Source organism: Chiloscyllium plagiosum, unplaced genomic scaffold (genome assembly GCF_037043375.1).
Source record: "Chiloscyllium plagiosum isolate Xiang-an unplaced genomic scaffold, Cpla_swu_hap1 HiC_scaffold_5, whole genome shotgun sequence".
Lineage (NCBI taxonomy): Eukaryota > Metazoa > Chordata > Chondrichthyes > Orectolobiformes > Hemiscylliidae > Chiloscyllium > Chiloscyllium plagiosum.
This window is the reverse complement of record NW_028270143.1, coordinates 76,216,485-76,239,974: the sequence shown is the minus strand read 5'-3', so window position 1 is coordinate 76,239,974 and position 23,490 is coordinate 76,216,485. Positions and strand designations below refer to the sequence as shown.

The following is a 23,490-nucleotide window of genomic DNA, read 5'->3' as shown; positions in this document are numbered from 1 at the left end:
AACAGTTGTTGTCCCAGCTGATCTCTGTGGAACCACATTTATTACAGGTTGCCTGAAAAAGGAGCCCCTTTCCCCAATCTCTGTTTCCTCCCCATTAGCTAATTCTCTATCTATGCCAATATACTGCCTCCAACACCATGGCCTCTTATCTTTATGACTTAACCTTTTGTGAGGTCGCTTGTTGACCACTTTCTGCAGTTCCAAATACATCTGTTGGTTTCCCTCTATTTATTCTGTTGAGACTTCCTTGAAAAACTCTAATAAGTTAGCCAGACATGACTTTCTATTCATTAAGGCATGCTGATTGCTTGATTAAGGTACAGAACTGGCTCAAAGGTAGAAGACAGAGTCATAGAGATGTACAGTATGGAAACAGACCCTTCACAGTCCTACTCGTCCATGCCAACCAGATACCCCAACCCAATCTAGTCCCACCTGCCAGCACCCGGCCCATATCCCTCCAAACCCTTCCTATTCATATACCATCCAAATGCCTCTTAAATGTTGCAATTGAACCAGCCTCCACCACTTCCTCTGGCAGCTCATTACATACACTTACCACCCACTGTGTGAAAAAGGTGCCCCGTAGGTCTCTTTTATATCTTTCCCCTCTCACCCTAAACCTATGCCCTCTAGTTCTGGACTTCCCGACCCCAGGGAAAAAGACTTTGCTTATTTACCCTATCCATGCCCCCCATAATTTTGTAAACCTCTATAAGGTCACCGCTCAACCTCTGAAGCTCCAGGGAAAACAGCCCCAGCCTGTTCAGCCTCTCCCTATAGCTCAAATCTTCCAACCCTGACAACATCCTTGGAAATCTTTTCTGAACCCTTTCAAGTTTCACAACAGAGGGTGGTGGTGGAGGGTTATCTTTCAGACTGGAGGCCTGTGAACAGTGGAGTGCCACAAAGATTGGTGCTGGGTCCTCTGCTTTTTGTCATTTATATAAATGATTTGGATGCAAGCATAAGAGGTACAGTTAGTAAGTTTGCAGATGACACCAAAATTGGAGGTGTAGTGGACAGCAAAGAGGGTTACCTCAGATTACAACAGGATCTTGACCTAGGATCTTGACCAGATGGGCCAATGGACTGAGAAGTGGCAGATGGATTTTAGTTCAGATAAATGTGAGGTGCTGCATTTTGAGAAAGCAAATCTTAGCAGGACTTTTACATTTAATGGTAAGGACCTAGGGAGTGTTGTTGAACAAAGAGATCTTGAAGTGCAGGTTCACAGCTCCTTGAAGGTAGAGTCGCGGCAGATAGGATAGTGAAGAAGGCATTTGGTATGCTTTCTTTTATTTTTTAAAGATTTTTTGAAGAGTTTTTTTAGATTTTTAGATTCCCTACACAGGTCCTTTGGCCCAACCAGTCCACACCAACCCTCCGAAGAGTAACCCACCCAGATCCATTTCCCTCTGACTAGCACTATGGGCAATGTAGCATGGCCAATTCACCAATTTATTGGTCAGAGTATTGAGTACAGGAGATGGGAGGTCATGTTGCAGCTGTACAGGACAATGGTTAGGCCACTGTTGGAATATTGTGTGCAATTCTGGTCTCCTTCCTATCAGAAAGATGTTGTGAAACTTGAAAGGCTTCAGAAAAGATTTACAAGGATTTTGCCAGGGTTGGAGGATTTAAGGTATAGGGAGAGGTTGAACAGGCTGGGGCTGTTTTCCCTGGAGCGTCGGAGGTTGAGGGGTGACCTTATAGAGGTTTATAAAATCATGAGGGGCATGGATAGGATAAATAGACAAAGTCTTTTCCCTGGGGTGGGGGGAGTCCAGAACTAGAGGGCATAGGTTTAGGGTGAGAGGGGAAAGATATAAAAGAGACCTAAGGAGCAATGTTTTCACACAGAGGGTGGTACATGTATGGAATGAACTGCCAGAGGAAGTGGTGGAGGCTAGTACAATTGCAACATGCATCATTTGGATGGATATATGAATAGGAAGGGTTTGGAGGGACATGGGCCAGGTGCTGGCAGGTGGGAATAGATTGGGTTGGGATATCTGGTCGGCATGGAAGGGTTCGACTGAAGGGTCTGTTTCCATACTGTACATCTCTATGACTCTATGAGATTATGATTTTCCAAATGTGCTGCTATTATTTCCCTAATAATTGATTCCAATACTGTTCCAACAATAGATGTCAAGCTAATTAGCCTATAATTAATGCTTTTGCCTCCCTTGCTTTATGAATAGGAATGCCACATTAGTAATTTTCTAATTCTCTAGTACTTCTACAGAATCCAACCATTTTGGGAAAATTATATTCAATGCATCCAGTATCTCTGAAGTTAATTCTTATCGGATCTTAGGATGCAAATCATCAGGACTGGAGACTTATCTGCCTTTAGCCCCATTACTTTGTCTAAAGAATTTCTCCAATGATGATGATAGCACTTAATTCCTCCCATGTGTTCTTTAGTTTTAATGGGATGTTCCAATTATCTTCAAGTGTAAAACTGATGCAAAACATCCGTTCAACACCTCTGCCATTTCCTTGTTCCTCATGACTATCTCCCCAGATTCATTTTCTAAGGGGCCTATGTTCACTTTGATCTTTTTCTTCCTCTTTATATATTTAATGATGTTCTAATTGTCAAGTTTTATATTCCTCACCAGTTTGCCCTCGTAGTTTATTTTCTCTCTATGTATTATCTTTTTAGCCCCCTTTGCAGAATTCTGAATTTATTCCCCCCTTTTGGGGTATCACTGACTTTTGACTCTTTACATGCTTTTCCTTCCAACCTTATGCTCTCCTTAAACACTCACTACATTGTACTTATTTAGAAAATTTACATAAATAATACAACAATAATAGTAAGGCATTATTGTCCACTTCCTGTCCACACAGCTGTGTTATATTGTCACACATTCTGGTAAAATTGGTCCAATTCAAATTGCTGGTAGCCTTTCTTAATGGGAATTTTCCCATGTAACCAAGAATGTAGCCTAACAGAGTATATTTTCAGGTTTCACCACTATGTGGCAATGTAGTACATGTTTCTCAAATTTCCACCCAACTCCTGCACAATCTTGATCTTTTCATTTCTTTTTCAAAAGTACTTATTTCCCATTTAATCAACATGTAAACATTTAGGTCATAACTTATTTTCAGCTGACTTATCATTAAATGGGCATCACTATTCATCTACGTTATAAGGCTTGTTCATCTTACTGCTAAATTTGAATAGTACATTTTTGGTTAAATCTGTTTTTTTAAGCATCATATTTTTTTTCTATTTATCCGTTATTTTAATTAAATACGGCCTAAAGGAAATCTTGAAAAGAATCACCAGGTCAGGCTGTACCTTAGGTGGGAGCTGACTGCAGATACTGGAATCTGTACTGAAAACAACAAATGCTGGAGATCACAGCGGGTCAGAATCTACAGAGCGAGAGCAATCTAACGTTTTGAATCAAGATGACTCCTCATCAGAGTATTCTAGACTCGAAAGGTTAGCTTGCTTTCTGTCCATGGATGCTGCCTGACCCACTGTAATTTCCAGCATTTTTTGTTTTCAGGTTATACCTTAGTCTTTTGACCACAGTCGAAGCATTGCATTTTAATGACGTAGACAATACTGAAGGTGCCAGCAATATTCAGGTATTGTGCTAGGGTCCAACATACACACATCATCCACCCCTTGAGTGCATGTAGGTTTTCAGTGTTAAATCCACATATCTCTGGGATGAAAGTTACATTCTCTCCATCAGCTTTACAAAGGAGCACACTGCCATTCAAGACAGTATGTAATGGGAAATTCACATGCCCACACTGCCTTGTAGCGCATAGATAGGCTGAGAAAGTGGCACAAAGTGCACCTTTCTCAAGTTAAAAACTATCCTGCGGGATTCTCAAACACTTCTGGGCAACTTAAAATTAATGTGGCCTCTGAAAAGTTGATGATTAACTGATGATGGGAAGGTGAAAAAGAAATTCCTTGTAATTGCTCCCATTCTGCTCACTATCGTCAGAGATGTCACTGCAAAACACTATGATATCAGCATCTCCACATCATCTCGCCTGTTGACTGAGCTACCTAATTTTAGTGTCATATAATATTAATGCCCTGACTCACTCACTACTTCTCTCTCCCTAATGGTCAATAGGACATGTAAAGTGTACATACTTGAAAGTGGGATCATCTGAAGATAGGAGAAAGTGAGGACTGATGAAGGGCTTATGCCCAAAATGCCGATTCTCCTACTCTTCGGATGCTGTCTGACCTGCTGTGCTTTTCCAGTACCACACTCCCCCTCATCAGAAGATACCAAGCATACATTTGAATGGATATGGAAAGATTCATTCAGCAACAGAAAATTGAAGCACTGCAAAAATATCCAGATATGCATGCCCTTTGCATTAAGCAGGGACTGCTTGTCATATAACCAAAAGAAAGTTACATAACCAAAGGAAGTTCAAATCCTTTTCATTCATCCTTAGATTCTCTCCAGATTCTAGTGGTTAACAATCAATAGTAGTAAAATTCTGTCTTGGATGTCTGTCTGGTCAATGCTGTAATCTTCATCTTCATCTTCAACCTCAGTGGATAGCTACTGATCCTGCATTTCTACAGCTTCCACGTCATCTCTCCATTGTTGGCTCCAGTTAAGATGAGCTGAAAATGTGTTGCTGGAAAAGCGCAGCAGGTCAGGCAGAATCCAAGGAGCAGGAGAATCAACATTTCGGGCATGAGCCCTTCTTCAGGAATGAGGAGAGTGTGCCAAGCAGGCTAAGATAAAAGGTAGGGAGGAGGGACTTGGGGGAGGGGCATTGGAAATGCGATAGGTGGAAGGAGGTTAAGGTGAGGGTGATAGGCCGGAGTGGGGGTGGAGGCGGAGATGTCAGGAAGAAGATTGCAGGTTAGGAAGGTGGTGCTGAGTTCGAGCGTTGGGACTGAGACAAGGTTTGGGGAGGGGAAATGAGGAAACTGGAGAAATCTGAGTTCATCTCTTGTGGTTGGAGGGTTCCTAGGCAGAAGATGAGGTGCTCTTCCTCCAGCCGTCGTGTTGCTATGGTCTGGCGATGGAGGAGTCCAAGGACCTGCATGTCCTTGGTGGGGTGGGAGGGGGAGTTGAAGTGTTGAGCCATGGGGTGGTTGGGTTGGTAGATCCGGGTGTCCCAGAGGTGTTCTCTGAAACGTTCCACAAGTAGGCGGCCTGTCTAACGTTTCGATTCTCCTGTTCCTTGGATGCTGCCTGACCTGCTGCGCTTTTCCAGCAACACATTTTCAGCTCTGATCTCCAGCATCTGCAGTCCTCGCTTTCTCCAGTTAAGATGAGCACAGCATACCACAATAATGTAGCACACACTTTCTGTTTACAATGCATGGCTTTATCGGAGTGGTCCAGACAGCAAAACCCTATCTTAAGGAGGCTTAAGGTCTGTTCTACTCTGTTCCTGGTGAAAGAGCGGGCAGCATTGTATCTCTGTTCTGCACCAGTCTGAAGATTTTGTAAAAGGTTCATGAATGTGTGGATGGTATAGACCTTGGCTTCTGGCTGGCAACTTCGTATGGTCCAAGTTACCGGGGAGTTCTCCAATATGTATGTACGTATCATTGCAGCTCCTAGGATGACTAGCACACATCTCCAAAATTTTGCATTGATGGTCAGGGATAAGCTAAATGTTGAAGGAATGGAAGCTTTTTATGTTGATACACTCTTGCAAATTGGCAATAGAGTGCTCTGAAAGCAACGTGGGTGTCGCCTACAGCATCCTCCACCTGGACGAAGCCAGTGATGGTGAGAAATTACTACTTCCCACACCCCCTCCTCTCATGATGGGACATGGATATAAAGCAAAGTCATCTGGAGAAAATGGCATCAATGTCATTATGGGTACATTGTGGGTCTAGAATGCGAATATGTTGCACAGGTGTCCAGTTGCTCATTAAGACAAATTGCTGGCACCTTGATGGGCACCAAGATAGGATAACCACCTATTCCTTTCAAGTCAAAGTCTTGCACCAGCGAACAACATAGTACAACAATGTTGGTCAGGGAAAACCCAGAAAACAGCCAGTTAATGCCTTATAGAGGGCTAACAAGGCAAGAGAGTCAATGGAGATCCCTCACTAATGTTATGCAAGGTTCTGTCCAATATCTAAGCTGGTGGATACAAGTGTTGGAGCCTTTTCATTCGTGCTGTACTGTGTTGTTTTCTCTTCCCTCTTAGGCTGCTGTGGTTGGACAGGTAATTGTCTTTGGGATCAGAAAGTAGGAAGTCAGAAGAGAATGAGAAATGCAAGGGGGTCAGAGGTCGCAAGTTACTCATCATACCAAATTCCAGAATATGGAATATTTGGACTTGGGAAGAGCATGCTGTCAGCCTTAGTCTTCTCAACAATGTCTGATACCATGTGCTCTCACATGATACATAGAAAACCATCTTCTCCCCAGGACGTAGGAAATTCAGATATCTGAGTACCTTACATTTCTACTCTGCTCCTTTCTATTGTGTGACACAATTTATCCTGCAAGAGAAATGGTTCAATTTAGTGAAGGTGGTGCACTGCGTTTGGATGGAGTACCTGCCATATTTGAATGATGGAAGGTATGTTAGAAGACAGAAGTGGGCATTGGTAGATGTGAGAGAATAAAATGAAATTTTGGCATATTGTGCATGACTTTAGAGTGCCAGGCAGTGCTGATGGTTGGGTGATGGAGATTTGGTGCTTTGAGTGTGGTGATGTGTAGGCAGTATGTCTTGAACCTTGAACTTCTGTCAGATGTCATTAGTTTATGGTGTATCACTGCCAGGCAGACTCCAAGAGTTGACCTCCATCACCACTTCTGAGGAAAATGTTTGAGGGTCTCGTAGTCACATGCAGAACTATAGCATCTCTCCCCTTGCACACATTTGAGTGAATGCTTTCAATCCTGCATCTGTCACCCTGAAAACCCTCTCTCTGCCAGTTTCCAACTTTTACTCAGCGCAGCTTTAAGAAGGTCAGCCTCCCTTTAAGATGAGGGTGCCGATTGCACCACTCCCGCCAACACAATGCGAGTTAGTTCCCTGCTGAAGCAGCTAACCACAGAAGGAGGACGTCAGTGGCAGGGAATCTGCTCAACCGCACATTACAATCAGTGAAATGAGTTGAAAGCACCAAGTTTGTGTGCCGCCCTGCCCCCAGTAGAATTGACACAAGCAGTTCATGACTCACACTTTAAAAACCGAGCAAACAGATTTTCAGCACATGGTACAGACTGTACAGACCAGCAAGTACAGCAATGGATTTGAAATTAAAAGTCAGGAGCCCAAAAATACAAGTCAAGAGAAAGTGTAATAACACCATTCATTGCATAACAGTTGAAAATATCTGAGGTTTGAATAAATTACATGTACATGATGTTAGTGTACATCCTTGACATCTGATATAATTCAACAGCCTTCTGAAGTATATTACTCATCCAGTGTACTGGCACTACATTGCTGTAACTATTGTGCTTTCAGAAAGTAGGTCAGAATACCAGTTGCATAATACTATGGTGTACATTTCTGGGAATGAACTGTTAACATCAGATTAACGGTCATTTGGGATTTCACCACAATCTTTGAGGAATTTGAATATGATTAGTAATGACTTGTGCTGACAGACAGAGAGTAAGAAAGGAAAGCAGTGGGCAATTGAGAATCATACAGCTAACTATTTAAAGGCAGAAAGCATTGAAACACCTCCCAGATTGTTGAGCCTGTACGGACGACCAAACAAACCAGCAAATGTGAGTTTCTAGCCAACTGTGTGGCAATCTTGGTACAAAAGATTACAGATTGTGGTGAGTTAGATAACTTCTGTTGGAAAAGAAAATGAAAGATATTTCACAAATCTATTTTTTCAACAATTTAGAAAGCTGCTTTGTGTACAGTAGTTAAAAGATCCAAATATATTGTCAGAAAATCATGAAATGCAAGATGTGAAAATTGCTCAGTCTTTCAGTAGTTTAATCCAATTTTTCTCTTAACCTCTTCTTTCCCATGTTGTTTAGTAATATTAGGTTATACTTTTAAATATTTTTAGTGGTCTTTTTGATATTTTGTTCAAGCAGATATGCTTATTGTGTGAGCAAAGACAGCGGGGCCAGTAATAAATGTCTTCGACAGATGGGAACAGGACAGTGATACTGCAGAAATCACAGGTGCTTGTGAACTTCTGAATTTTTGTCAATAATCTTTTGGATGGGAATCTTCTGAGGTTGGCTGAGGTACTGCCTGAATCAGGTACGAGCCTGATTAATTGGTACTTAATAAAAAGTCAGCAATATTTTCACCAGAAACAGCACATGATGGAGGGGTTTACTAGCAGCTGGTGATAAAGAACTGGAACAGTGTTTCAGAATTGGTATTTCAGGGACATTATCTGCAAATGCTCAGGTCACTGGAATCCAGCTATAGACTTTACCTGCCAGTGTTTCTTTTAAGAATTTCTTCATTAGCTTATTTCTGCTTAGTCCTCTTCAAAGCAATCAGAAAAAACTCAGTACAATATTACGCACTGTCTGATGTGGAAGTCACCCTTATTGCCCTCGTAGCAACTCCACTGGTCCTTCCCACTGTTTGTACACACTTTAATCCTTAAATTCATCATGCATGAGAAAACAAACTTCCATTTACAACCTTAGGATCTTGCTAAGCAATTTAGACCCCACGTTTTTGCATTGCAGTCAAATGTAGGAAATGCTTCAATGCTTCAAAGAAAGCAATACTGTCTCAATGACAGCAATTAAATAAATGACCAGAAAGTCTGTTTTTGATGTTATTTTGGGATTGAGTTTCAAATGGAACTCTTCTTCAAATAGTGCCATGGATGCATCATTCTCATAAGGAATTGATTTAATGCCTTATCCAAAGACAATCCCCCAGTACTTTGCAACATGTCCATAAGGCCATTGACCATAAAACATAGGAGCAAATATGGGCCATTCACACTATTCAGTTTGATCCACCATTCAATGAGATAGCTGATGATTTGATAATCCCCAACTCCACTTTTCTGACTTTTTCCATAACCCTTGATTCACATACTGATTAAAAATCAATGTCTCTCAGCCTTGAATAAACTTAATGATTCAGTCTCAACAGCCCTCCGTGGTCAAGAATTCCATTGGATCATAACCCTCTGAGCAAAGAAATTCTTCCTCATCTGTGCCTTAAATATTTGATTCCTTACTCTCAGATTAGATTCCCTACAGTGTGGAAACAGACCCTTCAGCCCAACAAGTCCACACCAACCCTCCCCCCCTCTGACTAATGCACCGAGCACCATGGGCAATTCATCTGACCTGCACATCTTTGGACTGTGGGAGGAAACCCACGCAGACACAGGGAGAATGTGCAAACTCCACACAGACAGTTACCCGAGGCTGGAATTGAACCTGGTGCTGTGAGGTAGCAGTGCTAACCACTGATCTACCATGCCGCCAGTCTCTTCCACAATGGGAAACAACCTTTCTGCATCTATCCTGTCAAGTCCCCTAAAATTCTTATATGCTCTAATGAAGTCCCCTCTCAATCCTCTACATTCCATCATGTACCAGCCCAATCTACTTGACCTTTTCTCAAAAGACAATCCCTCCACACCTGGGAGTATCAGCCGAGTGAACCTTCTCTGGACTCTCTCCAATAGCAATATAGCTTGCTTTAGATCACAGGCCCAAAACTGTTTGCAGTTTTCCAACTTGGTTTGACTAGTGCCTTGTATGAATTAATTAAACAAGTAGAGATGGCTGGACGGGTGATGTGCTCTACCTGTATGATGTGTGAGATGGCTGATCCCATTGTGAATGGCAGGGACAATATCTGCAGAAAGTGTTGGTTGCGGGAACAACTCCAAATCAGAATTGATGATGTGGAATCTGAGCTTCAAACACTGCGGCACATCCGAGAGGGGGAGCGCTTTGTTTCAGGAGGCAGTCATACCGGGTAGATTAAGTAATTCAAATTCAGTTAGTTATCAGGAACAACTGAATGTGACTGTAAGTGAGGTAGGCAGGGGGATGCTGAGTTCAGGAATGGAGGAGCCTTAACTCTCAACCTTGTCCAACAGGTATGAGATTTTTGCTCCCTGTATGGGTGAGGGAAAGGCCTGTGGACAGGTTGAGCCAGCTGACCTCGGCACCATGGTGCAGACGGCCATACAGGAGGAGGGAGCAAAAAGACAAGTAGTTGTTGTAGGGGATTCCATAATTAGGGGGACAGATAGTATCCTTTTGTGAGCCGGATGAGAAGTCCTGCACAGTGTGTTGCCTGTCCGGTACCAGGGTGTAGGACATCTCTGACCGGCTTGAAAGAGTATTGGAGCGGGAGGGAGAAGATCCAGTTGTTGTGGTACACGTTGGCACAAACAACACAGGCAAGGCTAGTCAGGAGGACCTGTTTGGGGATTATCAAGCACTACGAAAGAAACTGAAGAACAGGTCTTCAAGGATCATAGTCTCTGGATTACTGCCCGAGCCACATGCCAATTGGCATAGGGATAAAAAAATTAGGGAAGTAAACACATGACTAAGAGATTGGTGTGGGAAAGAGGGATTCCACTTCATGGGACATTGGTATCAGTTTTGGAACTGGGGCGATCTGTACCGATGGGACGGTCTCCACCTGAACCGATCTGGAACCAGTGTTTAAATAGAGTGGACACTAGGATTTTAAACTTGTGAGTCGGGGGGAAGGGAAAGCAAAAGTAGAAAGCTAAGCAGCAGGTTAGCATGTGTGCAGGGTTTAAGTTCAAGGTAGACCAGGAATGAAGCAAAAAGGAAGGATAACTTAGCACAAATTACTTTCGGTGATGGAAACCATGAGGATAAGAAAATTAGCATTAAGGTGATTTACCTGAATGCTTGTAGTATTCATAACAAAGTAGATGAATTAACAGCACAAATCATCGCAAACAATTATGATGTGGTGGGCATCATAGAGATGTGGTTGTAGGGGGTTCAGGACTGGCAGTTAAATATCCAAGGATTTACAACTTATTGAAAAAACAGGGAGGTGGGCAGAGGGGAAGGGGTTGCCTTGTTAGTTAAGAATGAAATTAAATTTATGGCACAGAATGACATAGGGTCAGATGATGTGGAGTGTGTGTGGGTGGAGTTGAGGAACCACAAAGGTGAAAAAACCAGAATGGAAATTATGAACAGACCTCCCAGAAGTGGTCAGGACCAGGGACGCAAGATGTACCAGGAATTAGATAGGGCATGTCAGAAAGGCAAGGTCACGGTGATCATGGGGGACTTCAATATGCAAATGGACTGGCTGAATAATGTTGCCGGTGGATCCAAAGAAATGGAGTTCATGGAATGCTTACAGGATGGCTTTTTGGTACAGCTTGTGATGGAGCCCACAAGGGAGCAGGCTATTCTGGACTTAGTGCTATGTAACGAGCCAGACTTTATAAAAGACCTTAAAGCAAGCGAACACTTCAGAGGCAGCGATCATAATATGGTAGAGTGCAGTCTGCAGATTGAAAGAGAGAAGACAAACTCGGATGTAATGGTGTTACAGTTAAATAAAGGTAATTACAGGGGCATGAGAGAGGAACTGACAAAAATTGACTGGAAGCAGAGCCTAGCAGGGAAGACAGCAGAACAACAATGGCAGGAATTTCTGGGTTTAATTGAGGACACAGTACAGAGGTTAAATCCAAAGAAAAGAAAGATTACCTGGGGTGGTGGGTTGTTGGGGGGTGAGGTTGGGTGGAGGAGGCTAGGGGATTAGACAGCCATGGCTGACAAAGGAAGTCAGGAAGTGTATCATGGAAAAGAAAAGAGCCTATAAAGTGGCCAAGAGCACGCGGAAATCAGAAGATTTCGGAAGACTACAAAACAAATAGAGGATAACAAAGAGAGAAATAAGGAAGGAGAGGATCAAATATGAAGGTAAGCTAGCCAGTAATATTAGAAATGATAGTAAAAGTTTCTTTCAATACATAAGAAACAAACAAGAGGCAAAAGTAGACATTGGGCCACTTCAAATTGCTGCTGGAAGGCTAGTGATGGGAGATAAGGAAATAGCTGAAGAACTTAAGAACTACTTTGTGTCAGTTTTCACAGTGGAAGATGTGAGTAATATCCCAACAATTAAGGAGAGTCAAGGTGCAGAGTTGAGTATAGTAGCCATTACAAAAGAGAAAGTACTTGAAAAGCTAAAAAGTCTAAAAATTGATCTACATCCTAGAGTTCTGAGGGAGGTGGCTGAAGAAATAACGGAGGCATTGGTTGTAATCTTTCAAAAATCACTGGAGTCTGGGAAAGTCCCAGATAATTGGAAAATCGCTGTTGTAACCCCCTTGTTCCAGAAAGGGTCAAGACAAAAGATGGAAAATTATAGGCTAATTAGCCTAACCTCGGTTGTAGGTAAAATTCTAAAATCCATCATTAAGGATAAGATTTCTAAATTCTTGGAAGTGTAGGGTCGGATTAGAACAAATCAGCATGGATTTAGTAAGGGGAGGTCATGCCGGACAAACCTGTTAGAATTCTTTGAAGGGGTGACAAGTAATTTAGACCAGGGAAACCCAGTGGATGTTATCTACCTAGTCTTCCAAAAGGCTTTCGATAAGGTGCCTTACAGGATGCTGCCGAGTAAGGTGAAGGCCCATGATGTTCAAGGTGAGCTACAGGCATGGATTGAAGATTGGCTGTCTGACAGAGGTTGGAATAAAAGGTTCTTTTTTGGAATGGCAGCTAGTGACAAGTGGTGTCCTGCAGGGTTCAGTGCTGGGACCACAGCTATTCACTTTATGTATTAATGATCTGGACGAAGGGACTGGGGGCATTCTGGCGAAGTTCGCCGATGATATGAAGTTAGGTAATGCTGAGGAGGTAAGGAGGCTCTAGACTTTTTGACAGTTTTTGAGAGTGGTCCAAGAAATGGCTGATGAAATTCAATGTAAGCAAATGTGAGGTCTTGTACTTTGAAAAAAAGAACATAGGCATGGACTATTTTCTAAACAGTGAGAAACTTCATATTACCAAAGTACAAAGGGATCTCGGAGTGCGAGTACAGGATTCTCTAAAGGTTGACTTGCAGGTTAAGAAAGCAAATGTAATATTGTCATTTATCTCAAGAGGGTTGGAATGTAAAAGCAGTGATGTGCTACTGAGACTTCATAAAGTTCTGGTTAGGCCCCACTTAGAATGCTGTGTCCAGTTTTGGGCCCCACACCTCAGGAAGGACATACTGGCACTGGAACGTTTCCAGCGGAGATTCACATGGATGATCCCTTGAATGGTAGGCCTAACATACGATGAATGGCTAAGGATCCTGGGATTGTTATCATTAGAGTTTAGGAGATTGAGGTGAGGTCTAATAGAAACTTATAAGATAATACATGGCTTAGAATGGGTGGATACTGGGAAATTGTTTCCGTCAGGCGGGGATACTAGGACAAGTGGGCACAGCCTTAGAATTAGAGGGAGTCAATTTAGAATGGAAATGAGGAGACATTCTTCAGCCAGAGAGTGGTGGGCCTGTGGAATTCATTGACCTGGTCATTAAATGTCTTCAAGACAGAGATTGATAAATTCTTAAACTCACAGGAATTAAGGGATACGGGGAGAGTCCGAGTAAGTGGACTTGAAATGCCCCTTAGCCATGGTTGAATGGCGGAGTGGACTCAATGGGCCGAATGGCCTTACTTCCACTCCTATTTCTTACGGTCTTATAGTCTTCTATACTTTTAGCGAAATCTCCCTACATTTGCACTCCGTTCCCTTTGAAATAAATATAGTGGTGCCTCGGAATCCAAATTTAATTTGTTCCACAAGGCTGTTCAGATTGCGAAAAGTTCAGATTCCGAAACTATTTTCCCCATAAAAAATAATGGAAAGTGAATTAATCTGTTTTTGGACCCCAAAAAAAACATTTTCAAGACACTTTTAACTGCAAATACACATGGTTAAGGTAAAATATGATGAGTAAATGACCTAAATATCAAGTAATAATAATAAAAGCAAGAAATAAATGTACTAACATGAAAATAACTTCATTTACCTTAGTGAGGAGTACTAATGGTGAATGCACTTATTTGCTTCACTGCTCTCCTTGGGTGCCATGGTGAATACACAAGGGTGATAATTTAAAAAACACAGCACAAATCAAGGTGAAAACGCGAGGTAAACCAGTGATGGACACGCGAGAGATGCTTTCACGACTACTTCCCGGGACGAACTGAACAAATAATGTGCGACCTGAACGGTACGTGGTGTTCAGATTCTGAAAATATGTTCGGATTTTAGGGCAAAATTTTCTCAAAATAATTGTTCGGATTCCAAGTTGTTCGAACAATAGGGCGTTTGGATTCCGGGGTCACCACTGTATTCCATTTGACTTCCCAAAGACCCATTGAACTTAGATGCAAACTTTTTGCGATTCACAGACAACAACTCCCAAATCCCTTTGTTCAGTAGCTTTCTGCAGTCCTTCTCCATTTAAATAATATTCACCTCCTCTATTCTTCTTGCCAAAATGCGAAATTTTCTTTGTGTCATCCTCGCCACTTGCCTTTCCACTCATTTTTGTGTCATCTGCATACTTGGCTACAGTACATTCATTTCCTAATGCAAGTCATTCATACACGTTGTAAATAATTGTATCCAGCACTGAGCTCTGTGGCACACCAACAATTACAGATTGCCTTCCAGAAAATGCAGGCCTTAACACAACTCTTGGTGTTTTCTATTGGTTGGCCAATCCACTATCCATGCTAATATACTACCACTAACACCACGGCTCTTATCTTATTAAGTAGCCTAATGTGTGTCACCTTATCAATTGCCTACTAAAAATCCAAATATATTACATTTACAGGTTCTCCTTTATCTATCCTGTTTGTTACCTTCTCAAATACTACAAATAAACTTGTCAGGCCTGAATTCTCCTTCATGAAGCTATGATAACTCTGATTGATTTGCATCATGCATTTCTAAATGCTCTGCCAGTATCTTCTTGTCAATAGGCTGTAACCTCAGTACTAGATCATTTACTTAGGTTGTTGATTACTGTAGAGATTCAGTTTATGATATGGTGATCTGAAGGTAAGTTGCCAGGGTTCACACCTTTCTAACTCCATATCAACCAGCGGCCTGTTTCTGTGCTGATGTCTGGGAAGGCTGAAATGATTATTTGTTCTGGAGTATTGTCCACTCAAATTCATCTAAATTGAGTCATCAGAGGGATTGAGTTAAAATAAAGAGCAATAAGGACCCACATAGTTCAGAAATATTGTCACAATGTCTTAATGTAAAATTTCTTCAGAAGTGATAAAAGGAGCAAATAGTTAGACAGATTCCCCCTGAGCAAGACCTCCAGCTTTGCCTTTGCTAAAGCTCTTGTAGTTGTCTGCTTCAATAACGTTAAAGGTCTTCCTGCTTTCTGGGCAAGGGCATGGAAGACAGCTGGCCACTATACCCTCTGGTGTCCACTTTCCCTGTGAGTGGCTGTTATGTCATGTTGTACAAATGTGTGAAGTTAATTCCTATAGTGTGCTTTGTGAGAATGAGCAGCAACAACTATTGAACAGGATGCAAAAGTGTTTCTGTCCAAGGAAGTAGCTCCAGTATGAAACAGAAACTATATCATAGGGATGAAATGCTTTGCAGTTAATACCAGGTAAAGGCAGAATGCAGCTTTTAACTGTTGTGTGAACGGCAGTAACAGGCAAGTGCGTGATTACAGTGATGAGAGGATTTATTGAAAGGACCACTTGTGAGAGAAGGAGAAGCACATGGAGTACATCATCAATTCCTTCTTTACACTTTCACAGGATTTGGGTGCCATTGGCTGGGCCAGCATTTACAGCTCATTCCTAACTGCCATTCAGAATGGAGGTGTACCCTACATCTTGAAGGGCTCCAATTGATTAGCCAGACGACCAGCAGTGCTGATCGGAAGTGGGTTCCAGGATTTTGACCATCTACTGAAGCAGGTGATACAGTTCCAAGTCAGAATGTTACAGGACTTGGAGGGGTGTGTGCAAGTGGTAGCATTCCTATGCAGATGCTGCAAACGGAATTATCAGCATGTTGGGGTGAAAAGCCAGCGAGTGCCGTTACACAACGTAATGCTGATAAATAAGGATAGCAAAACGCAACTTGTCACTCTTGCTGTTGTGTTACTGACATCAAAATGTCTGTGGCACTGAATCATGGGGTGATGGTCCTGATGATATTTTCTCAATATATTCAAAGCTTCCCAGGGCATCCCTCCCACCACACCCAGTTCCTCCCCTCCCCCATCTTGCTGTGCTAGGATAAATGATTGTCGCTACTACATGCTTACAATTATTCAACAAAAACATCACTGTGAGCATTCTGGCAAAGATTTCTCCCTCAACCAATAAGCCAATTATCTGATCATTATACTTTGTGGGCTTACCCTGCATACATTCACTGATGCAATTCCCTACCTATCGATAGTGACCATGGTTCCAAAGTACCTCACTGGGTCTGAAGTGGTGGGCCTTTGGTACTGCAAGCCATTTTATTTACACTGTGCCCCACTCCCACTTTTTGCTTGTTTGGCCTCTTCCTCTCCTGTCTTCTGGGAGGCTGAACATGACTGGAAAAAGGTCTTAATTCAGCATTGGGAGGCCTACTAATATTTTAAATTCCAGGTTTCATCCACATAGGCCCAGTCCTAAGCCCCAAATCCAAATGAGCAAGAAGCAACAGCTGGGAAGGTAGGAATTCAAGGGAATGAGACCAGGAATGGTCATTTATTGGGAAGGGATTCAGGTGGGTCTTACAATCAGAGGAGGGAGGTGCCTGAGGCAGGAGACCTATGTTTTCTGTGTGAAGACCAGAGTAAAGGCACAGTATTCAATGGCATTGGTTTAAACTGAGCCCTGTGGGATTACAGCAGACCCTCTGTGAGATATTGGGCACATGAGTTTAACAACATGCCTGTTGGGTTTCCATTGAATCATTGGGGTTGAATTTGTCTCTTACAATATGCATCTTGGAGAAGTATCATTGAGACAGTTCAAAATCAGTTTATGCAATACAGGTCCTCATTACATCAGACGAGGAGAAAGTGTGGACTGCAGATGCTGGAGATCAGAGCTGAAAATGTGTTGCTGGAAAAGCGCAGCAGGTCAGGCAGCATCCAAGGAACAGGAGAATCAACGTTTCGGGCATAAGCCCTTCTTCAGGAATGTTGAAAGTGTGTCCAGCAGGCTAAGATAAAATGTAGGGAGGAGGGACTTGGGGGAGGGGCGTTGGAAATGCGATAGGTGGAAGGAGGTCAAGGTGAGGGTGATAGGCCGGAGTGGGGTGGGGGCAGAGAGGTCAGGAAGAAGATTGCAGGTTAGGAAGGCGGTGCTGAGTTCGAGGGATTTGACTGAGACAAGGTGGGGGGAGGGGAAATGAGGAACCTGGAGAAACCTAAGTTCATCCCTTGTTGTTGGAGGGTTCCTAGGCGGAAGATGAGGTGCTCTTCCTCCAACCGTCATTGGACTCACGTCCATCCCCCATCACGAAGGACTCAAAGTCCTCCGCTTCTTCCTTTCCCGCCGTACCAACCAGTACCCTTCCACTGACACCCTCCTTCGACTGACTGAACTGGTCCCCACCCTCAACAACTTCTCTTTCCAATCCTCCCACTTCCTCCAAACCAAAGGAGTAGCCATGGACACCCGCATGGGCCCCAGCTATGCCTGCCTCTTCGTAGGATATGTGGAACAGTCCATCTTCCGCAGCTACACTGGCACCACCCCACACCTTTTCCTCCGCTACATCGATGACTGTATCGGCGCTGCCTCGTGCTCCCACAAGGAGGTGGAACAGTTCATCCACTTTACCAACACCTTCCACCCCGACCTCAAATTTACCTGGACCGTCTCAGACTCCTCCCTCCCCTTCCTAGACCTTTCCATTTCTATCTCAGGCGACTGAATCAACACGGACATTTACTATAAAGCGACCGACTCCCACAGCTACCTAGACTACACCTCCTCCCACCCTGCCCCTTGTAAAAACACCATCCCATATTCCCAATTCCTTCGTCTCCGCCGCATCTGCTCCCAGGAGGACCAGTTCCAAATCCGTACAACCCAGATGGCCTCCTTCTTCAAGGACCACAATTTCCCCCCAGACGTGGTCGACGATGCCCTCCACCGCATCTCTTCCACTTCCCGCTCCTCCGCCCTTGACCCCCACCCCTCCAACTGCCACCAGGACAGAACCCCACTGGTCCTCACCTACCACCCCACCAACCTCCATGTACAGCGTATCATCCGCCGTCATTTCCGCCCCCTACAAAGGACCCTACTACCAGGGAGATATTTCCCTCCCCTCCCCTATCAGCGTTCCGAAAAGACCACTCCCTCCGTGACTCCCTCGTCAGGTCCACACCCCCCACCAACCCAACCTCCACTCCCAGCACCTTCCCCTGCAACTGCAAGAAATGCAAAACTTGCGCCCACACCTTCCCCCTTACTTCCCTCCAAGGCCCCAAGGGATACTTCCATATCCGCCACAAATTCACCTGCACCTCCACACACATCATCTATTGCATCCGCTGCACCCGATGTGGCCTCCTCTATATTGGGGAGACAGACTGCCTACTTGTGGAACGTTTCAGAGAACACCTCTGGAACACCCGGACCAACCAACCCAACCATCCCGTGGCTCAACACTTCAATCCCCTCCCACTCCACCAAGGACATGCAGGTCCTTGGACTCCTCCATCGCCAGACCTTAGCAACACGACGGTTGGAGGAAGAGCGCCTCATCTTAAGCCTAGGAACCCTCCAACCACAAGGGATGAACTCAGACTTCTCCAGTTTCCTCATTTCCTCTCCCCCCACTTTGTGTCAGTCAAATCCCTCGAACTCAGCACCGCCTTCCTCACCTGCAATCTTCTTCCTGACCTCTCCGCCCCCACCCCATTCCGGCCTTTCACCCTCACCTTGACCTCCTTCCACCTATCGCATTTCCAACGCCCCTTGCCCAAGTCCCTCCTCCCTACCTTTTATCTTAGCCTGCTGGACACACTTTCCTCATTCCTGAAGAAGGGCTTATGCCCGAAACGTCGATTCTCCTGTTCCTTGGATGCTGCCTGACCTGCTGCGCTTTTCCAGAAACACATTTTCAGCTCATTACATCAGACACCTATTATTAATTAATATGCTGATTTGATTCATCCAACTTGGTCTATTTTATTACTTTTGATAAACTCCTATATCTAACTGAGGCATGGAAAGAGGGAAACAGAGAAACACAGTAGAGAGAGATGGGCAACAAATGCCATAACATAATGAGAAATACATGTTAGACTTGGCCTGGTTTGAAGTACAAGTCACTAGCTAGAATTTTCTATAATATTGGCACATTATGTTTTTAGAGTACTCAATAAAGGTAACATCTTCTTTAATGTGTTTCTTTTTACAGATGGAAAATTCATTAGTAATGACTGGAGGTGGTGAAAATGCCAATAAAAGGGATACGATCTGTATTTTTGGCACTGGGGATTTTGGAAGATCCTTGGGCATGAGGCTGCTCAAGTCAGGCTACCCGGTAGTCTATGGTAGCCGAGACGCAAGAAACTCTACCCTACTTCCAAGTGGAGCACAAGTGTTTAGCCATGTGGAGGCCCTGAATACATCCAAGATCATTTTCCTGGCAGTTCACAGGGAAAACTATGATTTCATTTCAGCCCTGTCTGACCAGCTAGATGGGAAGGTGCTGGTCGATGTGAGCAACAACCTCAAAGTGAATCAATATCCTGAATCCAATGCACAATATCTGTCCCAATTGGTTCCCAAAGCCAAAGTGGTGAAGGGATTCAACACAGTTTCAGCCTGGGCTCTGCAGTCGGGTAACTTTGATGCCAGCAGTCAGGTAAGATCTGAATGTAAGAGCAGGAATTGACTATGTAGTTTCTTGCAACTGCCTGGCCATTCAATAAGATCATGATGATCTTTAACTTGCAGCGTCAATTTCCCTGTCACTTGCTTCCTTTTGAATCCTAAAGTACATTGATCTCTGCATTGAATATACTTAATGACAGAGTTTCAATAAAATTAAGACATTTCCTCTGATCACAGTTATAAATTGCCAGCCCGTTATCTTGGGATGACCTCTCCTGTACAAGACAAAGGAAACAGTCTGTCAGCATCTACCTTGTCAAGTGCTCTCAGAACCCAAATATTACAATGAGAGCCCCTTTCAGCTTTCTAATCTCCAGAGAATTTGTGTCCAGTCCATTCAATCGCTGTTCATAGGGCAACTCCTTCATTACAGGAATCAATCTGGTTGACTTTCGTCACACCACTTTACAGGAAATTATATTCTCCTTTAGGTCTGAATACCAGAAAATTACACAGTACTCCAGATATGATCACATCAAAGACCCATACAATTGCAGCAAAAGCTCCTTACTCTTGTAATTCAAATCACGAGGAATAATGACAAACACCTCACCTCAAGTTTTCATCACAAGGGAAGTCTTCAAAATCATAGTAAAAATCAGAACTGCTGACCTTGCACATGACATCTTCCAAGTTTTGTGGACATGGGAATAGAATCAGACAGATTTTACTCTTGTATTCATTATAGAACATAGAACAACACAGCACAGAACAGGCCCTTCGGCCCTCGATGTTGCACCGACCTGTGAACTATTCTCAGCTCGTCCCCCTACACTATCCCAAAATCATCCATGTTGTTTACCATAGGATTGTTTAAATCTCCCTAATGTGGCTGAGTTGACTACATTAGCAGGTAGTGCATTCCACGCCCTTACCACTCTCTGTGTAAAGAACCTGCCTCTGTCATCTGTCTTAAATCTATCACCCCTCAATTTGTAGTTATGCCCCCTTGTCACCATCCTAGGAAAAAAACTTTCACTGTCTACTCTATCTAATCCTCTGACCATCTTGTATGTTTCTATCAAATCCCCTCTTAGCCTTCTTCTTGCCAATGAGAACAGGTTCAAGTCTCTCAGCCTTTCCTCATAAGGCCTTCCCTCCAGACCAGGCAACATCCTGGTAAATCTCCTCTGCACCTTTTCCAATGTTTCCACATCCTTCCTGAAATATGGGGACCAGAACTGTACACAATATTCCAAGTGTGGCTGCACCAGTGTTTTGTGTAGTTGCAGCATGATATTGCAGTTCCGGAACTCAATCCCACTAAGAATGAAGCCTAACACACCATATGCTTTCTTAACAGCACGACCCACCTGGGTGGCAACTTTCAGGGATCTATGTACATGAACTCCAAGATCCCTCTGCACATTCACACTACCAAGAATCTTTCCATCGACCCAGTACTCTGCCTTCCTGTTATTCTTCCCAATGTGCATCACCTCACATTTAGTTGCACTGAACTCCATTTGCCACCTCTCAGCCCAATTCTGCAGTTTATCCAAGTCCCCCTGCAACCATTATCATTCTTCCACACTGTCGACCTCTCCACTGACCTTAGTGTTGTCTGCAAATTTACTAATCCATCCACCTATGCCTGCTTCTAAGTCATTTGTCAAAATGACAAACAGCAGTGGTCCCTAAACAGATCCTTGTGGCACACCACTAGTAACTGGACTCCAAGCTGAATATCTTCCATCAACCACCACTCGCTGCCTTCTTTCAGAAAGCCAGTTTCTAATCCAAACTGCTAAATCACCCTCAATTCCGTGCCTCTGCATTTTCTCCATCAGCCTACCATGTGGAACCTTGTCAAAGGCTTTAATGAAGGCCATGTACACCACGTCAACTGCCCTACCCTCATCTACATGCTTGGTCACCTTCTCAAAAAACTCAATGAGGTTTGTGAGACACGACCTGCCCTTGATGACACCATGTTGACTATCTGAAATCAAATTTTTGTTTGCTAGATGATTATAAATCTTATCTCTTATAATCCTTTCCAAAACCTTTCCTACAACAGAAGTAAGGCTCACTGGTCTATAATTATGAAGGCAATTGGCCATTTAAAGAACTAGTGGTCGCCAGTGAAATGGAATGTTGGCATCTCTGCAGCATGGAACCCAAAGTGTTCACAAATAGACTTGTTAAAGCAGGTCTGAACTTTTGGATTAATCTGAATGGCCAGAGTATTACATTAAAGAGATAAAAGAACCAATGGACTTAGTGCCAGGAAACCTTTGGTGAGGGAGGTAAGGTCAGGTACGTGCTTGGATTATTAAAAACGTACATGATTTTTTTTCTAATAAGTATGTGAAACCATTGGTATTGTCAAAATACATCCAAAGCCGTCAAAGGAATTAAAAAGAAAACAATGTTAGATTTTTCATTATGCATGTTATAACGTGTCATTGTAGAATTTGAGTTGAATACCAATTTCCCAGTCTACCATTTTTAATATGGGGTGCCTGCCAAGTGAATTGTTTGATGCACAGCTTCGAGTGTTTCTAAAGTTGAAATGTTTGATTTATAAGAGATGAGGCACTTAGTGAAATGTTTGATTTCATAAGAGATTAGTTGAAGTAATTTCAATGAATTGAATTTTTGTCATCAATGGGATTGTAGCTTTTAGCAGCGATGTCATGCATGATGACATTACTTCATTGTATGTCAGCATGGTTCCTGAATTTGCTCATTGTGGACACTAGGTGAAGTGACATAGAGAGGAAAGGGCAAAAGGAGGTGGGTAGGGGCATGGCTTGGCATAACCTAGTACTTTTAAGTTGCATGGGTCAGTACTTTGCAATGTGAAGGCGATGCTGAAGACGCCTAAAGACTGGACTAAGGAATCACGGATGAAACAGTCTATTTGGAATTCTGAAAGGAAAGGGGAAAATGTTTTGGGTAGCTTCATCATTAGTTTACCGGATGGATTCCTGGGATGGCAATAATGGCATATGAAGAGAAACTGGATTGACTAGATGCATATTCACTGGGGTTTAGATGAATGAGGGGGAATCTTGTGGAGATTTCCAAAATTCCACCAGGATAAAAGCAAGAACGTTGATCTTTATGACTGAAGTCCATAATCAGGGAGCACGGGCTAAGGACACAGAGTAGGCTACTTAGGACTGAGATCAGGAGTAAATTTGCCCAGAGAGTGGTGAGCCAGTGGAATTCTCTGCCACAGAAAATGGTTGAGGCTAAAACATTGAATGTTTTCAAGGTGGAGTTAAATATAGTTTTTAGGGCTCATGAGATCCACGAGTCAGGCGAGAAAGCAGGAATAGGATTTTGAGTAGGATGATCAGCCATGATCATATTGAATGATGGAGCAGCCTGGAAGGACTGGATGGCTGATTCCTGCTACTATTTTCTATGTTTATCACACTAAAGGTGGAGGAATTCTGTTCAGTGTGGAGACTGGTGCAGTTTGAGGAAAAAGAGGAAGACAATCTGTGAGAGAGGGGAAGGGTTAAATTAGAAATGCAGGCAATTAAATGGGCAGTATCTTTTTTCTGCTTTCCTACTGCCCACCAGCCCTTTCCCTGTCTCTAACCTTGGGAATGACGTGTCACATCTCTAGTTTCGATGAAAGATCATTGACTTGAAAT

At 43.2% G+C, this 23,490-nt stretch overlaps 1 protein-coding gene across 11 annotated transcripts in view; it reads left to right on the top strand.

Annotated features, from left to right (window-relative positions):
* The first annotated feature begins 7,624 nt into the window (after positions 1-7,624).
* LOC122549978 (metalloreductase STEAP4) overlaps positions 7,625-23,490 on the top strand; it is a 28,970-nt gene continuing 13,104 nt past the window's right edge. Inside the window, exons 1-5 of one of the 11 annotated variants that reach the window (XM_043690303.2) lie at positions 7,647-7,790; positions 8,061-8,150; positions 14,010-14,208; positions 15,776-15,937; positions 19,401-19,850. In XM_043690303.2, the coding sequence (XP_043546238.2) occupies positions 19,401-19,850 (450 nt within the window). In that variant the 5' untranslated portion in view covers positions 7,647-7,790; positions 8,061-8,150; positions 14,010-14,208; positions 15,776-15,937. Of the gene's footprint in view, positions 7,791-8,060; positions 8,151-14,009; positions 14,209-15,775; positions 15,938-19,400; positions 19,851-23,490 lie in introns of all 11 variants that reach the window. The other 10 variants (XM_087987324.1, XM_043690302.2, XM_087987327.1 and 7 more) reach the window with 10 other exon arrangements.